The sequence below is a fragment of the Lynx rufus genome, unplaced genomic scaffold (genome assembly GCF_022079265.1).
Source record: "Lynx rufus isolate CCGP_SWC_20201006 ecotype Redwood Valley unplaced genomic scaffold, mLynRuf1.p SCAF_2, whole genome shotgun sequence".
In the NCBI taxonomy this organism is placed as follows: domain Eukaryota; kingdom Metazoa; phylum Chordata; class Mammalia; order Carnivora; family Felidae; genus Lynx; species Lynx rufus.
The window spans coordinates 63,260,200-63,278,657 of record NW_025814834.1 but is presented as its reverse complement, the minus strand read 5'-3'; the positions used below and the strand labels follow the sequence as shown (position 1 = coordinate 63,278,657).

At 38.2% G+C, this 18,458-nt stretch overlaps 2 protein-coding genes across 4 annotated transcripts in view; one reads left to right on the top strand and one right to left on the bottom strand.

Moving 5' to 3' along the window:
- Positions 1–10,515, bottom strand: part of CFAP210 (cilia and flagella associated protein 210) — a 32,554-nt gene extending 22,039 nt beyond the window's left edge. Inside the window, exons 1-3 of the mRNA XM_047082754.1 lie at positions 10,406–10,515; positions 4,616–4,842; positions 58–231 (exon numbers count right to left, since the gene is read on the bottom strand). Of these exons, the coding sequence (XP_046938710.1) occupies positions 58–231; positions 4,616–4,842; positions 10,406–10,466 (462 nt within the window). The 5' untranslated portion in view covers positions 10,467–10,515. The remainder of the gene's footprint in view (positions 1–57; positions 232–4,615; positions 4,843–10,405) is intronic.
- Positions 10,516–10,710: 195 nt separating this feature from the next.
- Positions 10,711–17,576, top strand: PHOSPHO2 (phosphatase, orphan 2). 3 transcript variants are annotated; one of them, XM_047085451.1, is made up of 3 exons: positions 10,711–10,856; positions 11,415–11,448; positions 16,808–17,576. In XM_047085451.1, the coding sequence occupies exon 3, from the start codon at positions 16,834–16,836 to the stop codon at positions 17,557–17,559; it is 726 nt and encodes a 241-aa protein (XP_046941407.1). In that variant the 5' UTR covers positions 10,711–10,856; positions 11,415–11,448; positions 16,808–16,833; the 3' UTR covers positions 17,560–17,576. The 3 variants fall into 3 exon arrangements, with proteins under 3 accessions (XP_046941407.1, XP_046941406.1, XP_046941408.1); XM_047085450.1 differs by having other exon boundaries at positions 10,711–10,889; XM_047085452.1 differs by lacking the exons at positions 10,711–10,856; positions 11,415–11,448 and adding an exon at positions 10,896–11,360.
- The last annotated feature ends 882 nt before the right edge of the window (positions 17,577–18,458 follow it).

The window sequence follows — 18,458 nt, the reverse complement described above, 5'->3', positions numbered from 1 at the left end:
TTTATGTAAAGAGATATGTTAAATATATAGAGAAATGCAAGAAAACCCAAGTAGTACATGAAACTTTTTCACTCTTTCTGTCTGGTAAAATTGATATTGCTTTGCGTATTCAATAGCCTTTTTCCTTTCTCCTTGTTTGTATATTGCTTCCTCCACATCAAGATTTTGTCTTTCTGCCTCTATTTCTTCATCACGCTTCTTTTTGGCTTCAAGTTTCTGTTCTTTCATCCCCTGTAATAAGAAAAAAACAGTCTTCTGTCTTCATTTTTCAATTTAATTTTACAAAATTTCACATTGCATATAATGAAATATGAGTCTTTCATTATGAGTCTTTGTTATATTTGCATATATCATTAACAAAAAAATATGTTACACTTAGAAGCTAACATTTTTTTTCAAAATATGAAATTTATTGTCAAATTGGTTTCCATACAACACCCAGTGCTCATCCCAAAAGGTGTCCTCCTCAATACCCATCACCCACCCTCCCTCCCACCCCCCATCAACCCTCAGTTTGTTCTCAGTTTTTAACAGTCTCTTATGCTTTGGCTCTCTCCCACTCTAACCTCTTTTTTTTTTTTCCTTCCCCTCCCCCATGGGTTTCTGTTAAGTTTCTCAAGATCCACATAAGAGTGAAACCATATGGTATCTGTCTTTCTCAGTATGGCTTATTTCACTTAGCATCACACTCTCCAGTTCCATCCACGTTGCTACAAAAGGCCATATTTCATTCTTTCTCATTGCTACGTAGTATTCCATTGTGTATATAAACCACAATTTCTTTATCCATTCATCAGTTGATGGATATTTAGGCTCTTTCCACAATTTGGCTATTGTTGAGAGTGCTGCTATAAACATTGGGGTACAAGTGCCCCTATGCATCAGTACTCTTGTATCCCTTGGGTAAATTCCTAGCAGTGCTATTGCTGGGTCATAGGGTAGGTCTATTTTTAATTTTTTGAGGAACCTCCACACTGCTTTCCAGAGCGGCTGCACCAATTTGCATTCCCACCAACAGTGCAAGAGGGTTCCCATTTCTCCACATCCTCTCCAGCATCTATAGTCTCCTGATTTGTTCATTTTGGCCACTCTGACTGGCGTGAGGTGATATCTGAGTGTGGTTTTGATTTGTATTTCCCTGATAAGGAGCGATGTTGAACATCTTTTCATGTGCCTGTTGGCCATCTGGATGTCTAGAAGCTAATATTTTAATTAAGCTTTTGGGTAGCTAACATGTTTACATGGTTCAAAACACCAAAACATTTTTGTAAAAAAATTTTTTTAAAGTTCATTTATTTATTTTGAGAGAGGCAGAGACAGTGGGAGTTGTGAGGCGCAGAGAGAGAGGGAGAAAGAAAATCCCAAGCAGACTCCACATTCCTAGCACAGAGCCCAATGCAGGACTTAAACCTGCAAAATCGCAAGATCAAAACCAAGAGTCAGACGCTTAACTGACTGAGCCATCCAGGTGTCCCCAAACCCCCAAATATTACAAAGGTATACAGTGAAGCTCTCCCTCCAATCCTAACTTCCAGCAGCAATCTCTAAGTAATCACTATTGGTTTCTTCCAAAGTTTGCTTCCAAAGTTTCTTTTTTTTTTTTAAGTTTATTTTGAGAGAGACAGAGACAGTGCCAGTGGGGGAGGGGTAGAGAGGGGGGCGGAGAGAAAGAGAATCCCAAGCAGGCTCCGCACTGTCAGTGCAGAGCCTGACACAGGGCTCAACTTCAGGAAACCTCAAGATCATGACCTGAGCCAAAACCAAGAGTTGGACACTTAACTAATGGACCCACCCAGGTACCTCCAAAGCTTCTTTCTATATTTACTAAAAAATATATATATTTACTATATATATTTACTATATATATATATATATATATATATATATATATATATATACTATTTTTATTCCTTTAAATAACTACTTCTATCCAATGCGTCATGTCAGATGAGGTCTTTCTTCTTCTTTATGAGTCATACTTTTGATAACCTTAAGGAAACCTTACTTACCCTAAAATCCTGAAGATATTCTATGATTTATTTCAAAAGTTTTACTGTTTTACTTTTCACATTTAGGTCTTTAATCCAGCTGAAATTCATTTTTGTATATTCTATATGGTAAGGATATAATCCCATTTTTTCCTATGCCAATTATCTCAGTATCAGTTATTGAATTCCCAATCCTTTCCCTTCTGATTTGAATGACATTTCTGTCATATGTCAAGTTCCCATATATAACATGTGACTGTTTCTAGGCTCTCTCTTCTGATCTATTACTTTATCAATCTCTGTGCCTACAAAAAAAAAAAAAAAAAAACCCAGCTTTTACTACTACATTTACTATATTTCTTCTTATTCTTTAACTTCTGTAGAGATGTAAAGTATTATATGGCATATTCCACTCCAGAGACTTCTTCAAAATCAAGATTTTTAGAGTATAATTTACACACCCTCTTTTAGTGTACAGTTTTACAAATGCATCATCACTTATAGAACAGTTGCATCGTCCTCCCCCAAAATACCCTCACGCCCTGTTATAGCGACCACTACCCCTGTCTGCAGCTGCTGGCAACCACTGATCTGTTTTCTTTCCCTACAGATTTGCCTTTTTCAGAATGTAATATATGTAATACATGATGTCAGTCGTGATTTAATTCTTCCCTCTTCGAGAAAAAAGAGACTAAATTATGAATCTTGTTTCTTTTTTTTTTTAATTTTTTTTTAACGTTTATTTATTTTGAGACAGAGAGAGACAGAGCATGAACGGGGGAGGGGCAGAGAGAGAGGGAGACACAGAATTGGAAACAGGCTCCAGGCTCTGAGCCATCAGCCCAGAGCCCGACGCGGGGCTCGAACTCACGGACCGCGAGATCGTGACCTGAGCTGAAGTCAGACGCTTAACCGACTGAGCCACCCAGGCGCCCCATGAATCTTGTTTCTAAAGCAAGGTACCAAAAGCTTTCTGTGCCCCTTCCCACAGTTGGGAGAAAATATTCTTGAATCAAATATCTAATAAAGGACTTGTATTCAGAATATATTTTAAAAATTACCTAAACAAAATAATAAGAAGAAAACAAACCCAGTTTAAACACGGGCAAAAGATTTGAATAAACACTTCTCCAAAGAAAATATGAAAATAAGTTCATAAAAAGATGTTCAACATCATTGTAATTAGAGAAATTCAAATTAAAACTATAGTAAGATACTACTTCACACCTATTAGAATGTCTATAATTAAAAAGACTGACCACAGCAAGTTGGCAAGAATGTGGAGAAAATAGAACACTTACACACTTCTTACAGGAGTGTAAAATTATAACTACTTTCAAAAACAGTTTGGACGTTTCTTACAAAGTTAAATATGCAGCCATCATATTATTCAGCCATTCTACCAAGATATTTACCCAAGAGAAGTGAAAGTATATGTCCACAAATAGATTTACACATGAATGTTCATATACAGCTTTATTTATAATAGCCAAAAACTGGAAACAGCTCAAATACCAACATTTGGTTGATTTCAAACCATCGACAATTGAATAGATAAATAAATTGTGGTCCATTCATATAATAGAATACTACTACTCAGCAATAAAAATGAACAATTGGTACACACAACAACATGAAAGAATTCTGAAAGGATTTCAAAAAATTATGCTGAGCAGAATTTAAAATAGAAAATAGTGCAGGGGCACCTGGCTGGTCAGTCGGTGGAGCATGCAACTCTTGACCTCAGGGTTGGAGTTCAAGACCCACGCTGGGTGTAGATTACTTAAAAATAAAATCTTGAAAAAAAGAAAGAAAGCAGATCAGCTGCCTGGAGACAGGGGCAGGAAGGAATGAGAAGGTGTAAATCAAGTATGGGGAAACTTGTTTTGGTGATGAGTGTGTTCATTATCTTAATTATAATGATGGTTTCAGGGGTGTGTAAATATGTCAAAACTTAGCAAATTGTACAACTTTAAATATGTCTATTTTATTGTTTGTCACTTCTAAATAAAGCTGTTGAGGGGCGCCTGGGTGGCTCCGTCGGTTAAGCGTCCGACTTCGGCTCAGGTCACGATCTCGCGGTCCGTGAGTTCGAGCCCCGCGTCGGGCTCTGGGCTGATGGCTCAGAGCCTGGAGCCTGGTTCCGATTCTGTGTCTCCCTCTCTCTCTGCCCCTCCCCCGTTCATGCTCTGTCTCTCTCTGACTCAAAAATAAATAAACGTTAAAAAAATAAATAAATAAATAAATAAAGCTGTTGAAAATGTGCTTCATAGCATTTTTATGATTTTTTAAAAATGTTTATTTTTGAGAGAAAGAGAGAGAGAGAGAGAGAGAGAGAGAGAGAGAGAGTGCAAGTGCATACGCACGAGTGGGGGAGGGTCAGAGAGAAAGTGGGGATAGAGGATCCCAAGCAGGCTCTGCCCTGACAGCAGAGAGCTCCATGCAGGGCTTGAACTCATGAACTGCGAGATCATCACCTGAGCCAAAGTTGGACACTCAACTAACTGAGCCACCCAGGTGCCTAGCATTTTTTATAGTATTTTACACATAAAAAATATTTATAAAATGTACAAAGAAACAAGAGTGAGTCTTCAGTACATATGTATTCCTGGGTGATTAATACTTACTGCGTATGTATTAGTCCAATGTTTTACCACTTCTTGGGATCGGAAATGCATTTCTTTCTTTGCCTTTCTTTCTGCACGAAGGCATGCTGCTTCTCTTGTCAAACTGTCAAGGCTATCTCGAATCCTTTTCCACTCATTGTGTGGAATTATGGTAACCTGCCGGAGATCGACCTTGCTAGGTAGAAGAGGTGGATAGAGGACTTGATCTTCTTCAGAGTTCTTTATTTCTAATAAATTTTAAAAAATAAACATTAAAGACTTTCAAGAGTTTAAATATTTTTTCTCAGACATTTCTATATTGTCATGATACCAGAAATTCTTTTAAATAATAATTTTATTCTTATTATTTCAAGGACAGCTGGGATTAAGTGGAAAGTATAGAAGAACTTGAAATCAGAAGACAGATTTGAGTATTTGCTTGGTCATTTCCTTACTCTGTAAACTTAGGCAAGTCATTTAAATTCTTGGAGCCTTAGTATCAAATCTTTAAAAGTTGAGATCAATAATACCTACCCCAACAGGTTGTTATTAAAGCTTTTTTTAAAAAAATGACCAGGGGCGCCTGGGTGGCGCAGTCGGTTGAGCGTCCGACTTCAGCCAGGTCGCGATCTCGCGGTCCGTGAGTTCGAGCCCCGCGTCGGGCTCTGGGCGGATGGCTCAGAGCCTGGAGCCTGTTTCCGATTCTGTGTCTCCCTCTCTCTCTGCCCCTCCCCCGTTCATGCTCTGTCTCTCTCTGTCCCAAAAATGAATAAACGTTGAAAAAAAAAATTTTTAAAATGACCAAGCAGCAGTCTATAAATGGATAATTTGGGGGATAATTTGGAAGAGAATCTTTTGGAGTTGTAGACATTGTGATTGACTCTATTCAATCCCTTCCTAATTGAGTAGTGGCAATGTAATTTGGAGAACTGAATACAGTCTCAGAGTGGGCCTCATTAGTTAAACAATACTTGTATCTCCCTTGGCAACAGTTATTTCTGTAATAAGCAAACAAAAGGAAAAGAGATTTATTTGAGACTTTTATTTTTTTTATTATTATTTTTTTAATTTAAATGTTTTTATTTATTTTTGAGACAGAAAGAGACAGAGCATGAGCAGGGGAGGGGCAGAGAGAGGAGGAGATACAGAATCTGAAGCAGGCTCCAGGCTCTGAGCTGTCAGTACAGAGCCCGACACGGGGCTTGAACCCACGGACTGTGAGATCATGACCTGAGCTGAAGTCAGACACTTAACCGACTGAGCCACCCAGGCCCCCCTATTTGAGACTTTTAGAAAAGTTCTTCCTGTTCTTCTGGGAGAGACATCTGAGAGTGACTCTCCAGCTAGATATGAACAAGGAAGCATGAAGACCAGACAAGCAGCATCCTATGACCACAAAAGGAAGTAGCCTTATGATAAAGCTGTTACTGTCAACCACAAAGAAAAAACAAAGGGGGAACATGGGGCAATGAGGATCTCATTATGATGCTAGATCAATTAGACCTGAAGCCTGGAGTTCCTGTTATATGAGCAAATAAATGTCCTTATTTTTAAACATGATTGAGTTGGGTATTCTATATATGAATTAAAAAGCATCCTAAATGAACATACCACGTATGAACTATGTAAATCTAGACAAAATTACTTTTTTTAATGTTTATTTATTGTTGAGAAAGAGACAGTGTGAGCAAGGGAGGGACAGAGAGAGAGAGGAGGAGACAGATGATCCAAAGCAGGCTCCACACTGATAGCAGCAAGCCCAAAGCAGGGCTTGAACTCACGAGCCATGAGATCAAGACCTGAGCCAAAATCAGTCACTCAACCGAGTGAGCCACCAAGGTGTCCCTGTAGACAAAAATATTTAACTCTCTAATTCCTTAATTGCAAAATGGAGATATTAATAGGACCTATGTTATATGGATGATGTGAGAATTAAATGAACTTGTGTGTGCAAATAATTTAGAATAATGTGTGGCACACAAAATGTTCTCGATAAGCATTAGCTATTAATATGTTTATTATTATTAGAAGATGAAATGAAACAAAAGTACAGAGAAAAGCAAAAGCAAGAAATCACATAGCTCCAGAAAGAGATGAAGATACTGAGAGAAAAGCTGCCAGGATCAATTAGAGTCTTCTTGGGATTTGAATTAAAGTTGATGGGATTGAGAAATTGGTTGCTGAAGTAAAGAGTGAATTTAGAACCACAGGTACCATCTTGCCTATCACATACCAAGTCCCCACCTAGAGAATAAAGCTAAGCAAAGCTGATAGATAGAATAGTGTCCTGGATCAAGTTATATCTAAATTCAGCTATATGTAGGTCTATGTGTAGGTCAGCTGTGTGTAGGGTAGGTCTGCTAGCAATGAATTTGATATTTTTGTTTACCTGGAAATATATATATATTTTTTAAAGTTTATTTATTTATTTTTGAGAGAGAGAGAGAAAGCGCAAGTTGGGGAGGGACAGAGAGAGAGGGAGAGAGAGAGAGAATCCCAAGCAGGTTCTGCACTGTCAGAGCAGAGCTCGATGTGGGGCTCAAACCCACAAACTGTGAGATCATGACCTGAGACAAAGCCTGATGCTTAACTGACTGAGCCACCCAGGACATGGAAATATTTTAACAGTTTTCATGGATAAAAAATCTTTAAGTCTTCTTCAGTTAATACCTTGAATATGTCAACCGTCTGTCTTCCGGCTTCCATAGTTTCTTAGCAGAAATCAGCTAATAATCTTATTGAGGCCGACTTTTATGTGTTGCATTTGTTCTCTCTTGCTGCTTTCAAGATTGTCTTTCCCTTTGTCTTTTGACAGTTTGATCATGATGTGTCTGGTTCTGGATCTGTTTGAGTTTATCCATTTTAGAGATCAATGAGCTCTTGAACGTATAGATTAGTGTTTTTCATCAAATTTGTGAAGTTTACAGCCATTACTTCTTCTACCCCTTTCTCTACTCCTCTCCTTCTAAGACTCAAATTATATACATCTTGGTATACTTGTTGGTGTCCTATATTTCTCTGAGGATCTGCTCATTTCTATTCATTCTTTTTTTCTTTCTATTCCTTAGACTGGACAATCTCAATCAATATATGATCAAGTTCTTTGAGTTTTTTCTTTTGCAAGCTCAAATCTGCTTTTGAGCCCCGCTAGTGAGTTTTTCATTGAAACTATTGTACTTTTCAACTCCAAAGTTTCTATTTGGTTTCTCTTTATAATCTCTATCTCTTTATTTATATGCTCTATATTGTGAGACAACATTCTTAATACTTTCCTGTAGTTCCTTTGACATTTAGTTCTTTGAACAGATTCACAGTAACTGTAAATTTACAAAAGAAACTGTTTAGTAAGTCTAACATGTGGGCTTCCTCAGGAACAGTTCCTATTCAAACTTTTTTCTTATTTTTTAGCATGCTTTGTCATTTTTGTCGAAAGTTGTAAATTTTAAATAACATGTGGCAACTCTAGATATCAGATTCCCCACACACCCAAAGTTTGTTTTTATTGCTGTTGTGGTTTGTTTAGTGATTTTCCTGAACTAAATCTGTAAAGTCTGTATTCTTTGCTGTATGTGGCTTTTGGAATCTCAGCTTGGTTAGCTTAAATGTCAGCTAATAATTGGACAGAGTTTCCTTAAATTAAGCTTTTTTTTAAATGTTTTTTTTTTTATTATTTTTAAGAGAGACAGAGACAGAATGTGAGTGGGTTAGGGGCAGAGAGAGAGGGAGACACAGAATCCACAGCAGGCTCCAGGCTCCAAGCCGTTAGCACAGAGCCCAATGAGCACAGAGCTTAACCAACTGAGCCACCAGAAGTTTCCTTAAATTAAATTTCCTTAAATAAATCTCCCAGCCTTTGCCAAGAAACTCTCTGTGAGTGCTGGAGCATGACTTCAATGCTCAGGCAGGTAGTTTACAACTCTGTCTTAGCCTTTACTTTTTTCTTGCATTGAGCCTCAAATTTAGCTAGAGGTGAAAGCTAAATTCTCAGGTATTTCCTGGGCATGTGTATAGCACTATGCATGCATTTGTCCTTCTGGACTCCCAGGAATATGTAGGGAGCTTCTCAAAGCCCTTTATGGACATCTCATTTCCCAGGTGTTCTTTTAAAGTTTTTGGTCAGCTTGTTTACAACCAACAGTGATCACTACTTCAGGCAGTTGTGATGTTTAAAAAATTGTCAATAATTGTTTTAACAAACATTCCCAGTGAGCTCTGAGTCAGGTAAAATAAAATTAAGCATTTTCAGTAGGATTTTCCAGGGAACTGTGAGACAGGTAAAATAATAGTTATCTACAAAAAGGCTGTGGAGAGAATCCAATCCTTTCCTTCCCCCTCTACAGGTTACTAAGCCACTGGCATTCACTGTGGTTGCAGTGGTTTTCTAGACTTCCATGGGGCTAGGAAAAAAGTATGGGACAAGAGCAAGTTAAAATGCCAAAAAACTTACTGTTGTTACCAAGATTCAGCTATTTTTCCTGATAAAACACTCTTCAATTGTTACAAGCCTTTGGTTAATCTCCTGAGTTCTAAAGAAAAAAAATTTTGGTTTTGACGATTTTTGTCAGTGTTGTTTCTAAAAATAAAATTTTTTAAAGTGGGCTTTACACCCAACATGGGGCTTGAACTCACTACCCCAAGATCTAGTCATATGCTCTTCTGACTGAGCCAACCAGGTGCCCCGGGGTTCTTTTCGATTTAATAGAGAAGAGGATTTTTGGAGATCCTTATTCCACCATTCTGGCTGATGTCATTCCATTAAATCTTTAGATAATTATTTGTTTTACAGATAGTTGTCTACATATCTGAACCCCTCTCCTACTTCACACACTTCTAAATGTAAATTATAATTTAGCAGTGAGGCTCAGATAGGAACTTTTGGACCAAGTGACACAAAACATTTTTTAAAACCTATCACATAAATCTAAGTCTTTTATAGTACTGTGTATGTAAGAAAGTATGTGAGAGTAATAGTTGTTGTTGTTGTTGTTTTTTCACTATATGTCACATGGTTACTGTCTCTCTTCTACATGTCAGGACTTCATAAGTCCTTCACTGCATAAATACCCTGTAGTGTCCACTGGAGGGATAATGGCTGGCTCTCACTCTGCATCTGGCAGAACGAGGCTCTCCTGCTACAAAAGCTCAGGTGATGACATGAACTCAGTCCAAACTCCCAAGGTTCTGGTGGTCATCATTGCAACATTAATTGGGAATTTACATACTTAAGAAAGCAAAATCATTCGAATTGTTAGAGTTCTTTAGATGTCCCCCTAGGCTACTTGTATTCAAAAATCAAACTTTTATAACAAGTCATCTAGATTACAATACCTAAGTAGCATTATTTTTTACACTCCTTCACTTTACAGATGAGGAAATTGAGACATTTCCATGAAAGACTTTCCTAACAGCACTCAGTAGGTTCACAGCAGGGTCAAGATTCTAATGAGGTCATTGATACTTCCAAAAGATATTCCAATTCACTCAATGAATAACAAAAGCTTAAGGGGATTCAGCAAATACCAGACACTTGGAACTGCAACTACACAGCTCAAGGTTCAGACCAGCTGGTCAAGTGGGAGTCTCTAACTTCTCTTTCCTCCGCTCCTATTTGTAAACTTTTCTCACCCACCCAATCATATGAAGACAAAACTGTTCATTTACACAGAGCCCAACGATACCCATGGGGATGCTTTGGATTTGGTGCAGCCCATTTCAAAAAGTAACCTAAACTCTGATTTGGCACCCTTGCCTGTTACCGTATGCCTGGAGGCCAGAGCAATCCCTGTGCCTGGAGAGGCGAGTTTAGCTCACCTGTGTTTTCCTTCGCCTGTCCAGAGCGCCTTCCGAACCGCACCAGCATCTCCGACGACATGCCCTTGGCGCTATCTGGCTTTCCAAACTACTCCGAGGCGGGGAGTGTAGGAGTCCTGCTGGTCTAGTGTTAGCCAAACTGTGCGGTTGCTTAGCAACGCCGCCGGAAGTGACGAGGGCGCCACCGAGGAACGGTGAACGCACTGCAGTCCGCCTTGGGGCTAGCGAACCCCGGATGCGCCTGCGCAGGAAGTCGAGGCTCAGCGTGCGGGTGGGGTGCCCCTCGCGGGCAGGCACAGGAACAAGGTCGGAGGGCAGAGTCCGCGGAAGCGGCTCGGAGGCCAGGACGGCTGCCGACGTCTGGGTTGGCGAGGAGCTCTGGGGACCCGGCCCGGCCGGGTGCTCCCAGCCTCATCCAACGCGATCCTCACAGGAGATGACCCCCAACGAGGTGCCTGCACCTACGTTCGGGGCGGGCCGGCAGGTGTGTGGGAGAGCGAGGCCTATGCTTGGTGTGTGCGGCCCACCGATCTCCTCGCGGGTGGAAGGTGGAGGGCAGAGGCCTCCCTTCCAGAAAAACCCAGAGATTAATTGACAGAAAATCTGTTTGTAAAGACTTTGGCTTCTAAGCCATGATCCGAGCTAGATGAAGCTTATATTTAAAAAAAATTTTTTTAAAAAAGGAATGTTAAAACTTGGATGTTGTGCCGGAACATTGATATTAGGATCTTTAAGATCCTTCAAATTGCTTAGTAAATACAGTATAGTAAATTGAATGCATTTGTGGGACCAGCCAGACCACTAAGGGCACAAAAATCTGTTAAGAGTGGATGCAAGCTTGTTTTCAGAAGATCCTTTTCTGACACATCGAGGTACAAATGATCTCATTATAAGCTAGTTGTCTAGGACACCTACACATTAGGCACCAAACTAGAGTCACTCAAAGTGAAAGGAGGTAAGATTTTTAATCATTAAGGTTCTAACACATAGTTGTACTGTTTTTCTTCAGGTTTTCTATCAGAGGTACCACCATAATAATGCTGGTAAGTATGAAAAGATTAATAAAATATTTGTTGACAGAAACTAGCTTTTGCACATACAACGTTGGTGGCGTTGGTGGTTTTTTTGGAAGCATAGTTGTAAAAATGTCAAGAACTCGGAAGAGTCAGAGATTTTATCCTGCTTGCGCGCTAACAACTTAGCCTGCGACAGTTTTGTAGAAGACATAGACCACTAGAGCACAGATGAATTACAGCGGTGGCGGTAGCCAGAATATTAGCACTGTTGCCCCACTTGCCACAGGGTGATAAAGAGGCAGAAGTCGCCTGCACTTGGAGTGTGTTGCATTACAGGACTGGAACCCTGAGCTTAGGGAACCATAATGTTTATTATAGTGAACATTAAGCATGCCTTTCAGTATATATACATTTTTGACAGCACAGCCCAGAGCATAGAGTGCTGAATGCCTTGCTTGTAAGGCATCTAGAAACAGTAGAGACCCATAGAGAATTGCCTCCCAACAAAAATTCTCTGGAATTTTAACTCAATAGGTTACAGAAAGTATTGAATCATATAAAATTTAGTGTCAGTAATTTGCCTGTTTGACATGATAGTCTGATATCATTTGACTTCCTACACCTGGTTCAACTAACTCATGGATATTTATAGCTAAGTCTATCTAGAGTTAGTTACTTATCTGCTGACCTCCACTCTTTTGTTGTTGTTGTTATGAAATTAAGGTATTATTTGCACTCTGATCTGAAACAGTTTAAATTATTCTGGGGACAAAATTATTACAAAACCAGTGTAAAAAAAGAATGCACTGAAGTTGAGGCATCCATGATCTTACCATTGTACACATAGGCTTTTTTAACTTTTTTAAACAAAAATGGGACTATACTACTGTATACACTGTTTAGTGACTTGTTTAATTTGAACTAAACATCTTAGCTTTTACTGGCTGAATAAATACTCCATTATCTGGCTATCATATCTTATTTAAGCAGTCCCCAATTCTCAGATATCTATGTAGTTTCCAGTTTTCATTATTGTTAAAGACACATAGGCTATTGTTAATCACTGGAAACATTGCAGATATACCAAATATATCCTGTTCATGCTTTTGGAGAGAATAATCAATAACTGCCTTTGGAATTTTAAGATTGTATTCAAAATAGATTCATATTCTTTTTTTTTTTTTTAATTTTTTAATGTTTATTATTTTTGAGAGACAGACAGACAGAACACAAGTGGGGAGGGGCAGAGAGAGAGGGAGACAGAATCTGAAGCAGGCTCCAGGGCTCGAATCCACGAACCTTGAGATCATGACCTGAACAAAGTCAGATGCTTAACTGACTGAACCACCCAGGAGCCCCAAAATAGATTCACATTCTTAAAACTAAATTTTGGTGCACATCCTTAAGTTTTGGAGACATTTCTATTAAAGTATAGCACTAATCTTTGAAAGCTTATTGACAACAGAATGTGGTACTTGTCTATTATTTAACAAGTAAAAAGAAATGATGAAATCTGGAAATCTCAGCATAATCAGCCTAGCAATTGTGTTTATATCCACTGGATAAAAATCTATATTCACATAACATTTCCTGTTTTATATTTAAGGTTTTTGTTTAATCAAAATTTTGTTTCTCCTATTTCTAATAGGTGACTTTCTGATATAAGAGAAAACAGCATAGTTAGAAAACATAAATTTAAAAATACCTTAAATACTTTTATTAATTTTAGGAGTTAAGAAGTCTCTGTTTTTTGCTCCAAACCAGAAGACTTTGTTCCCTGCATATAGAGTAGGGGCACTGTTGGTTAGAAACTGGCTGGTGTTTAAAACTGTAGATTGTCATGACTATTTAACCTAAGCTCTATTCTGAACTAAAATTAATTGTCTTGGAAATACTAAGTCAAGTAAGTATTTTTAATAAAAGTTTATGTTGAGTGGTGACAAGAAACTAATAGAGGGGCTCCTGGATGGCTCAGTCAGTTAAGTGTCTGACTTTAGCTCAGGTCATGATCTCACAGTTCGTGGGTTCAAGCCCTGTGTCAGGCCCTGCACTGACAGTGCAAAGCCTGCTTAGGATTCTGTCTCTCTCTCTCTCTGCCCCTCCCTGACTTGTGCTTTCTCTTTCTCTCAGAATAAATAAATAAACTTAAAAAAAAAAAACTAATAGAAAAAGATCTGAAATTAAGAAAAGTACACCTTCAGGTAGAAATTAATAGTCAACAGCAGAACTATGTTAACTTCAAGTTTATGATATATCTTATTACTTTGAGGTTAATAGTTCAGGAATTTAGGTTACTTGTGGCTGATTAAATCTAGGCTTGAGACAATTTTCAACCAATGAGTTACATTTGAATATTTTTAAAAATTATAAACTCAGAATGCTTGAAAAGCATGTTTAATTTAAAGTGTGCCTGGAGTGTAGTACTAATGTGTTTGTCCACTCTGCCTTATTGCTGATTATTATGTTGTTTTGTGAGAGAGTGAATTCTGCACTTAAATCCCTGGCAGCCAATCAGAGATACCTGGATTAGATATTTAGAGATACAAGGATCCAGAGTATCAGAATATTATATACTGTCTAAATTTAAACACAACAGGAGATACCCTTCTAGGTTAGTTGTTCTGCAGATACCCTAAATTGAGAGACAGAATACTTACTCCTGTTTGAGCCAACAAGCTCTATTCTCAATTTTACCTACTAGATATCTATTGTTATAAGCCAGAGAATATATATGGTTAAATGCCATGTTTTCCATTAAAAAAAGATTTTTTTTTTTTTTTTAGTTTTTATTTATTTTGAGAGAGAGAGCAAGCAGGGTAGGGGCAGAGAGGGAAGGGAGAGAGACAATCCCAAGCAAGCTCCACAGTGCCAGCACAGAACCTGATGCGGGGCTCAAACTCACCAACCATAAGATCATGACCTGAGCCTAAATCAAGAATTGGACACTTAACTGACTGAGCCACCCAGGTGCCCCCATGTTTTCCGTTTCTAATTTATCTCTTCTTTTTCTTATTGCTGGGGTTCTTCACTTTTCTTTTTAGGATTTTTTTTTTTTAATTTTTTAAATTTTTACTTATTTTTGAGACAGAGAGAGACAGAACAGGGGAGGGTCAGAGAGAGAGGGAGACACAGAATCTGAAGCAGGCTCCAGGCTCCGAGCTGTCAGCACAGAGCCCGACACGGGGCTCGAACTCACAAACCTTGAGATCGTGACCTGAGCCGAAGTCAGACGCTTAACCGACTGAGCCACCCAGGTGCCCCTCTTTTTAGGATTTCTTGTTAAAACCTCAGAATGGTCATAGATGTGGTATTAGGGTTAGTGTGTACTTTGAGGCTAATGAATGTTTTCATGTAATTAAGCATCTTTTTGTCAAAATGATCTATCTAGTATTTATTTTTAAACTGATTGATAAGAGGGGTCCCTGGCTGGCTCCGTCAGAGGAGCATGTGACTCTTGATCTTGGGGTCATGAGGTTGAGCCCCATGTTGGATGTAGAGATTACAAAAAATAATCTGAAAAATTAAATTTGAAAAATTAAAAAACAGTGGGGCCTGGTTGGCTCAGTCGGTTAAGTGTCCGACTTTTGCTCAGGTCATGATCTTACAGTCAGTGATTTCGAGACCCCCACTCACACTCTGTCTCTCTCTCTCTCTCAAAAATAAATGAACATTAAAAAAAATTTTTTTAAGGGGCGCCTGGGTGGTGCAGTCGGTTAAGCGTCCGACTTCAGCCAGGTCACGATCTCGCGGTCCGTGAGTTCGAGCCCCGCGTCGGGCTCTGGGCTGATGGCTCAGAGCCTGGAGCCTGTTTCCGATTCTGTGTCTCCCTCTCTCTCTGCCCCTCCCCTGTTCATGCTCTGTCTCTCTCTGTCCCAAAAATAAATAAACGTTGAAAAAAAAATTAAAAAAAAAATTTTTTTTTAAAAGAATTTTTTTAATGTTTATTAATTTTTGAGAGAGAGAGAGAGAGAGACAGAGTGTAAGCAGGAGAGGGGCAGAGAGAGAGGGAGACACCAAATCTGAAGCAGGCTCCAGGCTCCGAGCTGTCAGCACAGAGCCCCCTGTGGGGCTCGAACTCATGACCTGTGAGATCACGACCCAAGCCAAAGTCGGACGCGCAACCGACTGAGCCACCCATGTGCCGCAACATTAAAAAAATTCTTTAAAAAATATTTAAAATTTGTAAAAATAAACTGATTATTTTTACATTAGAGTATGGTACTTTAAGCATGAACTAGAGTGTCAAGCAGACCTGAGTCCAAATTCTAGCTCTTCCACTTAACTAATACTTAACCAACTTAACTAACACTTAAGCTTCAGTTTATAGGTCTCTAAGATGAGGTTAATTTCTCCTTAATAGGGTGATGAAATTAAGTGAGATGATGAAATTGTGAAGTTCTTAGTCCAGGGCCTGGTGTATTGTGGTATCTTTAAAAATATTAGGTACACTGAAAAATTTGTTGTTGTTGTTTATACTAATTGTAGCTTCTCTTGGGTATTCTTTATAACTGTCTTTTTTACATAATTTTTATACATACTGTCTGTTGACCAGTTTAGTTTTTCCTTTTCTCTTGAGATTTATAATTAATGACCTTCAGTGTCATTTAATGAAAACAGAGAATTAAGTAATTGTCATATCATAAGCAATGTGATTTTTGACATATACCCAGATTATTTGGTACTCTGGAACTAAACTATCTAAAGACAATATAAATAAATGTGAAAATTGTTAACAAAAGTTACTTCTAGTCTGGAAGAATGGAATTGACTCCCAAGTTTAAGTAATTTGTTTAGAATTAAAGTACAGCATCAAGCAACCATTTAGTTATAACACTGGCATTGATGACTTCAAGCTAAATACGGTTTTTAGGAAAATTATTCACATTTTTGCAAGATTTAATAGTAAGTTAAATTTGGTCAGAATTTTTGTCAGTATACAGAGAATTTATATTATACATGACGTGTTAATATGAGGATTACTGTAAATATTTCAAACTAATTTGTGATTGATAATTTAAAGACAATAAGAGTGATTAGCCTACTTATTTTCTGTCTTAAAATTTTTCTAAATTAGACTGTAAGAGAGTAATTATTTCATTATTCCTCTCATTGGCTTACTCTGTAGTTTAATTCTGAGTGCTCAAAGAAGCATCCCCACAGAAACACAATAATACTGTGAGTATCCTTTTAGATAATCTGTTTCCATTTACCTAAAATACATATGGACTTTACTTCTTAGGGAAAAGTGCTTAAATGATGGTCTTAAAATGCGTAATCATTTTAACTTGTTTATTAGAACCTGTGTTTCAGCAGATTAACAGTAATGTTTGTTAATAGTTAAATATGTAAATAGTATGTTTAGGAAATAATATTTCTTCTTTTTCAGGATAACCCAAATTTGCTTTTGGAACCATGAAAATTTTGCTCGTTTTTGACTTTGACAATACAATCATAGATGATAATAGTGACACCTGGATTGTACAGTGTGCTCCAGAGAAAAAGCTTCCTATTGAACTACAAGATTCTTATGAAAAAGGATTTTGGACAGAATTTATGGGCAGAGTCTTTAAGTATTTGGGAGATGAAGGTGTAAGAGAAGATGAAATGAAAAGAGCAGTGACATCAATGCCGTTCACTCTGGGGATGGTGGAACTTTTGAACTTTATAAGGAAGAACAAGGATAAATTTGACTGCATCATTATTTCAGATTCAAATTCAGTCTTCATAGATTGGGTTTTAGAAGCTGCCGGTTTTCATGATGTATTTGATAAAGTGTTTACAAATCCAGCAGCTTTTGATAGCAATGGTCATCTCACTGTGGAAAATTACCATGCTCATTCTTGCAGTAGGTGCCCAAAAAATCTTTGCAAAAACGTAGTTTTGGTAGAATTTATAGATAAACAGTCACAGCAGGGAGTGAATTATACACGAATTGTTTATATAGGTGATGGTGGAAATGATGTCTGTCCAGTAACTTTTTTAAAGAAGAGTGATGTTGCCATGCCACGGAAAGGATATACTTTACAGAAAACTCTTTCCAGGATGTCTCAAAATCTTGAACCCATGGAATCTTCTGTTGTAGTTTGGTCTTCAGGTGTTGAAATAATTTCTCACTTACAATTTCTAATAAAGGAGTAATATGCCAACAATTGAAATGTGTATCAGTTAAGGTTGGGTACAGCAGCATAAAACTAAAACCTCAAATACCAGTGGGTTTAAAAGATTTTTTTTCCCTCTCACTTAAAAAAATTTCAGAGGTAAGTATCACAAGGCTGCTGTGGTGCTCTACCAACCTCAGCATTTGGCTCCTATCTCATGTTTCAAGATTGCTGTTCGAGCTCTGTCCCTTGCATCAACACTGTAGCCAGCAAGAAGGAGGGCAGTGAGTGAGAAGTTTGTACCCTTACTTTTCTTTGGCCGGGAACTTAGTCACAGTGCTCCAGCCTAACTGCGAGAAAGGATGAAAAATGTATTATTCCGGATGACCATGTGCCTGGGGAAAATTGGGGAAAAGAGAAGTACAGAATTGAGGTAGGTGTAATTGGTGTCTCTACTACTGGTGGTTGATAGATTGTATTTTTAAATTTATTTCCAGAGGGAGTAAGTAGTCATATATTTTACTTTATTAGATACTTACTTCAAAAGCATGTCCAGTAGTTACAGAACTTAAAAATAAGCCTGATACCTTATTCCTATAAGAATAAAAGGCTCCTGGGGCGCCTGGGTGGCTCAGTCAGTTGAGCGTCTGACTTCAGCTCAGATCATGATCTCACAGTTTGTGAGTTCGAGCCCCGCATCGGGCTCTGTGCTGACAGCTCGGAGCCTGGAGCCTGCTTCCAATTCTGTGTCTCCCTCTGTCCCTCTCCCCGCATGCTCTGTCTCTTTCTCTCAAAAATAAATAAACGTTAAAAAAAAAAATAATAAAAGGCTCCCAAATGTATATAATGTCTTACTCCCGATTCAGTATTTTAAAGATAGGGATGCAGTATCTGTTGCCCAAGTTTTCATCAATCTCAGATTTTCTTTTGAAATGAAAT

Coding starts and splice junctions, on each gene's coding strand:
- PHOSPHO2 (XM_047085451.1), top strand. CDS start 16,834: ATGAAAATTTTGCTCGTTTTTGACTTTGACAATACAATCATAGATGAT.